Source organism: Pteropus alecto, unplaced genomic scaffold (genome assembly GCF_000325575.1).
Source record: "Pteropus alecto unplaced genomic scaffold, ASM32557v1 scaffold43, whole genome shotgun sequence".
Classification (NCBI taxonomy): Eukaryota; Metazoa; Chordata; class Mammalia; order Chiroptera; family Pteropodidae; genus Pteropus; species Pteropus alecto.
In genome coordinates, this window is record NW_006435764.1 from 2,520,687 (window position 1) to 2,530,480 (window position 9,794).

Below are 9,794 nucleotides of genomic sequence, written 5' to 3' on the forward strand. Positions count from 1 at the left end.
GAGGTGTGTTTCCAGTGCCGGTTTGTTTCTGTTTTTAAAAGAAATCTGGGTTTTTTTAATTTGAGCTTTCAATTTTTAAACATCGACAATTACTTTTGAAAATTTAAATGCACAGGCCGACGGAACGCACGCTGCAGAAGCAGCGCAAACGTGGCCTCAGACGCCCTCGGGACACGGTTCGCAATGCGCCCCTGACGAGGCCGCCACGGGGAAGGGAAGCACCAGCCAAGTTCCAGGGACGATTCGGCACTATCGAAATTTTGGATCCACCGTCCTTTGAGCCGGCAATGCCATTTCTAGGAACGTATTCGTGTGAATATTCGCTTAAGTCCATAAGATACGAGCACTAGAATATTCCCCACACTTGAAACTACATCAAAAAACTGGAAATACCCTACAATCTACATTCTAGAGGGATGGTTAGATAGATTAGACTCGTCACACAGCGGAGGAATGAGCTGTCACTAAAAATGCGACACACACACACCCACGACCTGAGAAGATCAAGAGCGTCCAAACCTCGCGTGCTAAAGACACCGAGCGATTAAGCGCGAGGCGGCCCAACGTGACCAGAGGAGGCCCCGGAGCTTACTCTGGGGATGCGTGACTCGCAGAGGGGGGGCACCCCGCGGCGAGCGGGGCCCCGCGGACGGACAGACCTTTCTGCGACTCGTGCTTCTCCGTCTTGCCCTGGTAGTCGAAGCCCACGGCGCTCCTGTCCACGCGGTCGGCCTGCACGCCGAACTTGCCGCCGAAGCCGCTGGAGTAGTCTGCGGAGACAGGGCGGCCGCGGTGAGGGGCCGAGGACACGCCGCCGCCGTGGAGAAACGGTCGGGGTGCGACTGCCGCCAGGCCAAGCACATACGTTAAAACACACCAGAGCCACCCGCCGTCACACACGGGTGACGCTGGACCCCAGCAGTTGCGTCCCTTTCAACCATTAGAGGGCACAACGAGGACGGAGCTGCGGCCCCGCCGGGGAACGTCACCACTGGGACGCAGAGCAGCGTGGGAGGAAGCTGGGCCGCGGGAGCCCTTTCCAGAAAAGCCCCCAGCCCTCCCACGCACGCGGTGGCTGAGTGCCCGCGATCCGAGCACGCGTCCCCCGGTCACCCGATGACACGCACGAGGCAGAAGGGAAGAGGCGGCAAAACACCTCAAGTGCTCGGAGGAAGCGACAGGCTTAAGGAGGCCGGTGGGACCTCGTGAGACCGCCAGCGCCATGTCAGGGTCCCCGCGTGGCGAGGACCTCAGGGACCTCCTAACAGCTCCGCTCTCCCGCTGGGGGCGGGGGGCGCGCTCTGCCTGCAGTCAGAGCGAACGTCCGCGGGGCCACTGCTGTCGGGCGAAGTACCGACGTGGGAGACGTCACGACGAGAGCAGATGCCGGGCCTCGTGTGCTGAGTGACGGGGACCGCACTGTCACACAATCCAGGTGACTCCGACACTTAAAGGGGAGAGCGAAGTCCTCCCTTGGTGGCAGCCGCCCATGCCCAGGCCTCAGGTGACTGCGTCCTCCCACGACAGCCCAGCGGGCTGCGCAACACGGCGGCCCCTCGTCTCACCTTTCTGGGAGGCGTGCTTCTCGGTTTTCCCCTGGTATTCAAAGCCCACGGCAGACTGCAGCGGCGAGAAAAAGGGAGAAGTGTTGCACGCGCCTCTGAAACACGCGACACGCTGAAAACCACGGCCACGTTATTTTTCTAACTCTGACTCGCTAAGCCAGGTGCAGGGCTAACTCAAGCCAAAAGCACTGGCGTGTGGCATCTGTATGCCCCACAGGTGCGACAAAGCCCGGAGGGCTGCCCGGGCCAGGCTGCGTCTCTGGTGGCCCAGCCTCCCCGCCCAGGGATTTCAGCCACATCTCACTCGGGGACGACTCCCCATGGCCGTGCACACACGTGCTTTTCAGATGGGGTCTGCCACGATGTTAGGGCGACGCCAACATGGGGAGTGAGAACGGAGCCCGTGGGCGTCCTCAAGCACAGCTACGGGACACAGGCACCGTCACCCCGCTTTATGGGCAGTAAGTACGGAGCCGTGGCAAACGGGGGGCCGGGCCAGACTGCGGGCTGACGTCTAACTGCAAATCCCAGGCCCCACTGCTGCGACACTAACCGCAGGTGACCGTCACAGTCAGAGACCGGGCCGCGTTGCGAGCTGTGAGGCCGCGCAGGCCCACCGTCAGGAGCACCATGCTCCCTCCAGAGGCCCAGAGGGACACGCCAAGGGCAGCTGGCTCTGGGCTGTAGAGTCGCCCCTGACCCTCCTCAGCCCTGGCTCCTCACACTGCGTCACTCACCTGGTCAACCCTGTCCAGCTGGACGCCAAACTTGCCTCCGAAGCCCCGGACGGAGTCCACCTGGGAGCAGTGCTTGGAAAGCGTCGCCTGGTACTCATGGCCGACAGCCGACTGAGACAGGACACAAAACAAGGTGTGAGACGCCGGCCAATGCCACTGGTGCAGGCCCAGGGGGGCAGCGCCACCTGCTGTCAGCGTGGGCACCCCTCAAACGCCCTCGCGTGGAAGTCGGGCTGGAGTTCTGCTCCCAGGGACCCACCGTGCCACAGCCCGGCACAGGCGTCACCTTGCTCCTTCAGCCACGCGCTCCCAGAAGCCGCCGGAGTACCCTGGCCAGGTGTGGCTCTGACGTGGCGGGGTGTGAGGCATGAACCAGGGGGCCGATGCCCGTCCAGAACCACGGAGCCCACGGCCTGCAGCCCGACACCCGAGGCCCGTCTGCAGGGCGCTCCCGGCAACAGCTCGGCTGCCGAGGGGAGGCGCCTCCACGCCACATGACCAGGAACCACAACCAAACGTACTGACTCTGCTGAAGAACGAGACGCAGACACAGGTGCTGAGTTCTCACACACTGAGTCAGCGTCTACCGAGCGTGCGCCCCTCCCAGGCGTGGAGCACACCTGTCACCGCATCGGCTCATTCCAGCGTCACCAACCTCGTCAACCCCACTGGCAGAGAAGGAAGCAGGTTCAGCCACCTTCTGCTCGAGGTCACACGTCTACCGAGCAGCAAACTCCGGGCTTTCCACTTGCCACACCTGTGGGTCACACCCGTGGCCCCACCCTGTGGGGAAATCTCTGTGGGACCCACCACATGTACCATTCCCATGTCGCATGTGGCGGCTTCTAGGATCCAACTGTCGTGGTCAGCGGTAGACTCAGAGACCCCAGGGCCCACACAGCTAAAAATATTGTGACCCAAACTCAGCGGCCCCGCCCTGCCCACAGCACAGGCCCCCACCGGCCCCCGAGTCAGAGTGGACAGTGGTCACAGATCCCTCGGGTAAGGAGTGGTCACGTGACAGACACGTGACCAGTGCGGGGCGCGGAGAAGGCACATCCACACTCGTATTCTCGCCCCAGCGAGTCCCCACGGCCTAGGAACTGCCTCGCCACAGCTGCCCCCACAGAAGGGGCCTGTCAGAGTCCCGTTTATCTGGAACTTCACAAAACCAGGCTCAGGGTCAAGGCGGGGTCAGCACCGCCACTGAAGTCAGCACGCGGCTCAGCGTCCGTCCTTTCCACGTCCCAGGGAAAAGGCAGGTGTCACTTAAACTTCAGACCTGCGCTACCCTCTCTCCCAGGCCTGCTCCGCTGTCCACAGCCGACCGCCACGCACGGGACCCACGGCCTCCGAGAACGGCTGTGGGAGACCAGCCCCCGCGGCCTCTGGGATCTCACGCACAAAAACACCGACGAGCGACACCGAGAGGCAGGGTGCCAAAGGGACTCCCAGCATGACTCTCGGTCCGAGAGAGCTTGTAAGAAAACGGTTCTAAAAACATGGCCAGAGCAACAGCCTGGCAATTTCTCCAACTTCTTCACTGAAATAGATGATCCCAAATTGCTGGAAACGCCGTCTGCTCCCGGACGCTAGGCCCTGGGGGCTGCTCTGGACGTGCTCTGGCCGGGACGGGGCGCGACGCGGGTGGAGCCTGCCCCGTGCCCAGACCAGTGTGGACGGCCCGGCATGGCTGCGCCCCTGGCCCTCGCAAACGCGCGCTCGCCCGAGCCCGGCTCATCCCACACGTCGCCACCACACAGCCCTCGGTGCTCAGCAGAGTTCTCAGAGTTTTTTTTCAATTTCTGGAGAGAACGAGTTACAAAATAACTTAAGCCACTTAAGTTTGGGTTTGAATCTTAGTAATTTCTGACAACGGGTGGGTTCGATCGTGCTCACATGAGCTGACATCTAACCTCCCTAAGTGCGCAGAGACACAGCGGGCCACCGCAGGCCTGCAGCAGCGCCCCTGCCAGATTCACCTGTGGGGACGGCCACCTGGCCATGCCCACTGGGGTGAGAGTGCATTTCCCTGAGCCGTCCAGGTGTCTCTGCCGCGTGGGCCAGAGGAGGAGACCCCGGGCATCCACGAGACATCCATGTGCCGCCACCACGGTGCCAGGCCAGGCACGTGGGGAGGGCGATGGGTGTGGGCCCCGAAGAGCCTCCACAGAGAGGACAGCACGATGTGGCAGCAGCACCGACAGAGGGAAACGAGGGTGGCAGAAGGGCAGGGAGATGCGACCAGTCTCGCGGGGCAGGCTCACCAGAGAAGCTGCTTGGACGAGACAGGCCTGAGCCGAGGTGCCAGCAGGGACAGGGTCCCAGCAGCAGCAGAGGAGCCAGAAATGACAGACAGCAGGTGGCTGCTGCTCTCACGCTCCTCCTTGATAGATTCTCACTGTTTTCCCCAACGTGTCATCTTTCCAATCGCAACTCCTCATCGGTTTCTCTGCGCCCAGCTCCCCCGGTCCCGTGAGCGCAGGCTCTGCTGGGGTGGGAAAGGCTTCCACGCCTCGGTCCCCTCCCACCTAACCACGGGGTGCTGTCTGTCTCGTCTGTCTGTCTGTCTGCACCACTAAAAGCTACTAGACTTTTCTTTAGACTCCAAAGATGGTTCCACCCCCGCCTTCCCTGTTGCTGTGTTGAGACGTCTCCGGGAGTGACAGTCACACCGCAGAACGTCCCTGTCTCTTTCCTGCAGCTCGTTCTTCATCCAGCTCCGGGCTAATTCAGGATGTGGTTTGGGGTGCCCAGAGGCTCCCCACTTATCTACTCTGTGGTGACAAGGTGTGGCACGGCGCACTGTGACACGGCCCAGACACTGACTCCCATCCGTACACGAGGGGAGAGGTGTGGAATTACAGACCAGAACGACACCTGCTGACATTTCTCCTACACTGACGGAGGGCAGACCGTGCAGGGTGAGAACCACCCCACACCGCTCAGACTGGGGGTCCACGGCCATGCGTGGAATTCAAACAGCTGCCTAGCTGGAGAAGCAAAGCCACGAGCCATGACGATGCACTGTCTCCTCTCCAGAGGGCTGGCGGCGGGGAGGGACCAGCCCTTCTGACCAACCCACGCCCCGTGCTGTCAATCCTGCTGTCAATCGTGCAGTCAGCGCTGACGTGACCGTGGACTGGGACGTGGCCATCCCACAGCTCTCCGCCCACCTACTGGGCAGTGACTTTACGCCGAGGGCCAGGCCACTCCCTGAAGGTCACTAGACACACGAAGCCGGCACGCCTGCTGGCTGCATTTTCACCTGTGGTTTGGTGTGTGGACTGGCGCGATTTAGGCCACACATGGGACTTCGGGCGGTGGTGACACCAACACCTGCAGTCAAGGCGCTTCTGGACTTCTGTCCTGGCCTCTGGGAGCTGACCTCCCCTCCGAGCCTTCTGCACATTGCCCACTCCCCACCCAGCACCTCTGAACTCTTAAAAGTGCCTCCAAAAGGAGGGAACACTTTATATGTGAGGTCGATCAACAGAGGGCCACTTCTGGCAAACTCAAGCTCAACAAATTGACTCGAAACTTATTCTGAGGAGTCTACGGCCATGCCACCCTGAACACGCCTGATCCCGTCTGATCTCAGAAGCTAAGCAGGGTCGGGCCTGGTTAGTACCTGGATGGGAGACCACCTAGGAAGACCAGGTGCTATAGGAGTTAAAAAAAAAAAAAATCTCATTCGGAGGCACCGGTTTGAGTGATCGGCTCCTCTGCCAACCACATGAGAGGTCAAAGCAAACCAGGCACTCGGCGCGACAGCCGCCAGCCACTTACTTTGTCCATTCTGTCCTGTTCCACGCCGAACTTCCCTCCATAGCCGTGCGAGGCCTTGGGTCCTGTTTCCAGCTCCTTCTCTTTGAGCGTCTGGTGTTCTTGAAAAACATTCTCCCTCAGCTTGTGGATGCTGGCGGGGGAGAGACGAAATAGGACAGAGAGGTAAAACAGACATGCGCCCCCTCCTCGGGGGCAAAAGAGGCCAGGGAGCGCCATCCCTGCACATTCGCAAGCCTCCGTCGTTTGGGGCCCCCGGACCCCGCCTTCCACGTCGTCTTTACGGTTCTGCCAGCTGGCCCGCCTGCTCCTGCAGCTCTCAAGAGTCAAATGCAAGTCAATCTGGATCCACACAGTGAACCTCCAAAGGAAGCTGCCCTGAAACGTGAACCCCTTATTTATTTCACATGGAGAAAAGCGTCTCGATTTTATTAGATAACAGTTAAGAAAGCCAGTTCTTTAAATGTCACCCGAGGCAGAGGCAAAAGTAGTCAGACATCCCGTCCCCAGGTGTCCCTAGGACACTGGCCGAAACCTTCAGACAGCTTCTCTTTGTACCTGAACTACTCCAGCTGTCTGCGTATGAGGCAATCAAAGGCTTTCAGGATCTACGATCTAAAAGCCTTTTTTTAACTCTAAACACCCGCAACAATGAAACAGATCAGAAGACGTGGTCAAACACAGGCAGGAGACGCTGGAGGGGCTCGGAGCCACCTTGCGTGGGGGGCCATCCTGCCCAGGGGACACGACGTCAACACCTGCAACGTCTAGACAACGATCCCAGGAGTGTAGCTAAAAACGAAGGCAGGCTTGGGCACTGCCCGAGCCCCATGAGCGGGTGAGGAGCGCCCCTAAAATCCCGGTGGGACCCCAGGGGGCCGAGCGCTGCCCCCCTCCCGGTGCTCTCTCTGAATCCCGGCCGGAGGCCGCCGGGACCAGGGATTGCGTCTGCTCTGCCACCCGCCCTCTCCGACCTGGTCCCATGCCCTGGGGAACAGGAGGAAGGACACGACCGCTGACTTAACCGACGACGTGGCTGTCAGCCCGACCCCACGGCCCTTCACGCGGCGGCCCCGGGCCCTTCACGCGCTCTAGTGGCTTCTGTGCAGGGTGTGGGCGCAGCACATCGGGGCGCGGGGGGTGGGGGACGAATACTGGTGTCTGAGATGGCCACACGCACACGTCCCTCTCCCTCTGCATGACTCGCTGAGTCTCTCTCAGACAAGAACAGCCTCATCCTACTGCACAGCTACTGGGGCCAGCGACACGAGTTCTCCACAAATGACCAGAGCAGGTCACCTGGTCGGTGATGGCGCCCTCGAGATTAGGGAATGAGAGGCAGCACCCGCGACGCAGTGCAGCGGAAAGGAAAAGTCTGGGCACGTTTAAGAAGCTCCCTTTGCGTCCGCTCCCAACGAGCACACGAGCTACCCCACAGTGCTGAGTCAGGGACAGGGACACGCTGAGGGCGCCTCCTGAGAACACGGTTCTGAGAATTCAGCTCACAGTACCCAAAGGGCAATGGCAGAACAATAAAATTATAATAAAATAACAAAAATCAGGGGGGGCGTCTAAGGTCCTAGGCACTCAGTGACCTCTCCTGGGGGTGGGGGGGGGAGTCCGATCGTAGAAAGAGCTTAGGCGGTGTCATCGGCACGGGAACCGCAGCCCTGAAAAGTAGACTCTCTACAATTTAAAGTGTATACACGCGCACGTACGTACACACACGCACACACACGGCTAATACCGGTCTCCCAAATTATTCGATGTCTACACACACGTCTAATACTGAACTCCAGAATCACGCGTGTGCATACACATGTAGCGCGCGCACGCACGCACACACACACACACACATCCCATCTCACATCAGGCGTACGACAAAGCCACCCTGACACCCGCGAGCATCCCACGGCCGAGCTGGAGACGTAAGCGCCCCTCTCCGGGCTTCGCACCGCCAGTTCACACCATCACAGGAGAAGTCTCTTACTTGATGTGCTCCTGGTGCCCGGACCCCTGCACGGTTTTGGCCCCCCATCTCTGTTCTTTTTCACTCACGTCATTCTGGAAGGAAAAATAAGAGACGAGTCAACCCCACAGCCCCGTGGGACAAACGCGCCGAGGGCCAAACAGAATCCTCGGGAAGTCGCTCATCTGGAAGAACACAGGACGGCAGGTGAGTCATACCACAAAATCGGGGTCTGTCTCCCAGTCGTCGGCTCCCCCGTCATCCTGGGTGATGGACACGGCGTGGCCTGCAGACGCTTTCCACATCTGGAACGACAGCGCGGAGGGTTTCAGGGACCTCAGAGGCCAACGGACACGTGCTTTGGCCAAAATACCAAAACCCCGACACAGCACAGGGAGGGCAGGGAGCCCTACCATCAAGTGGCCTCGTGATCCCTGCGTCTGAATGACACGACGGGAACAGAGAAACGCGGTATTATCGTTCTAACGCCGCCGTCAAATGGCTTCAGAAACACAGCAGGAAACACCTATGGCTTCAGCTCAAGTAAGAAAATTTTCTGGAAAATGAAGTCACGTGTGCACTTACTTCATTCATTAGAAATATGTCCCTGTTCCACTACGTCTTATGACAAAAGTGTTGTCCAAGCAAAAAAATGCCTTGGGTTGTCCAAACCAACACTGTGAATATACTAAATGTCACCAATGGCAAAAATTTTATGTTACATGTATTTGATCACGATTTTTTTTAAAACTCCCCATTTTGGTTTCAAATGCTTATGGAAATGTAACAGTGACTTTAACACCCAGACTGACAATTCAGCAAGTATTTCGAGTCACTTTCTAAAGTGCTGCATGTAAAATGCCCACTTTTCCTGCTTGCTCCTCAGCGCTTTAACTCGGTCAGTTTTTATCCGGTACAGGAACAAGGATACGGTGCCACACCTGGACAGGGTAATTCGCTTCCTAACTCAAAGGAAGAACCAACCTTTAAGGGTTTCCAAAGAAAACGACGTATGCGAAGAACGGATCCATGTTCCACAAAGTACTAATAAAAATGTTCTCATAGGCCAGGAAGCGACTGAAAAATTAGCTTAACTTAATGCACCGGAAGCTCCATCCAGGTGCGTGGACAGAGGATGCCTGAGTCCCTTGTGTGGCGCCACACTAGCACTCTGTGCTTGGGTTAAGGCAGGACGAAAGCCCGTCACCAGCTCGAGTCCCCCGCCAAGACCCATCCCCCCAGCTCTGCTGGGTCTCAAATCCAAATACGAGGTGGCATCCACCGTGAACCAGGCCTCGGCACTCTCGAACTCCCAGATGTGACTCCTGCCACAGTAGCCAAGCAGGGAGCAGTCTGCAGGTGGGTGGGGCGGGGCTCAGATGCCCCTTGCAGGCCACCTGGAACCTCATTCCCATCTGGGTGTCCCAAAGCACAGCAAGACCTCCCCAGGTGTGTCCTGCCACCGACACGAGTTTAGAGAGCACAGAGCACACAGATCAAAACCTCCGCCTGGGAGGCGCCAGCGGTTCCCCGTCCCAGGGCACCCGAGGGAATGTGGGCAAAGCAGCGGCTGCCCCAAAGCTAAACCATCTGCCCAGTCTCGGCCTCCCCGAGTCTGCCCGGAGGCACACCCGCCGACTCCAGCACCACGGTTCCAGAAACTCAGACGAAAGGACAGAGCTCTGCAGAGAACGGGGGGCTAACCCCGCCTAAGGCAGAGGGGCGAGCAGATGCCTT

General features: G+C 59.1%; 1 protein-coding gene and 1 non-coding gene across 7 annotated transcripts in view; one reads left to right on the forward strand and one right to left on the reverse strand.

Annotated features, from left to right (window-relative positions):
* Positions 1-9,794, reverse strand: part of CTTN (cortactin) — a 27,272-nt gene that overhangs the window by 13,624 nt on the left and 3,854 nt on the right. For 5 of the 6 annotated variants that reach the window (XM_006910992.3, XM_006910993.3, XM_025046155.1 and 2 more), the window contains 6 exons: positions 8,276-8,362; positions 8,079-8,152; positions 6,092-6,221; positions 2,303-2,413; positions 1,566-1,620; positions 660-770 (listed from right to left, as the gene is read on the reverse strand). In XM_006910992.3, coding sequence (XP_006911054.1) covers positions 660-770; positions 1,566-1,620; positions 2,303-2,413; positions 6,092-6,221; positions 8,079-8,152; positions 8,276-8,362 — 568 coding nt within the window. Of the gene's footprint in view, positions 1-659; positions 771-1,565; positions 1,621-2,302; positions 2,414-6,091; positions 6,222-8,078; positions 8,153-8,275; positions 8,363-8,470; positions 8,614-9,794 lie in introns of those variants that run through there. The other variant, XM_006910991.3, reaches the window with a different exon arrangement.
* On the forward strand, positions 5,856-5,974 carry LOC112479314. Its single transcript, XR_003046155.1, has one exon. It is a non-coding gene; the product is annotated as a 5S ribosomal RNA (ribosomal RNA).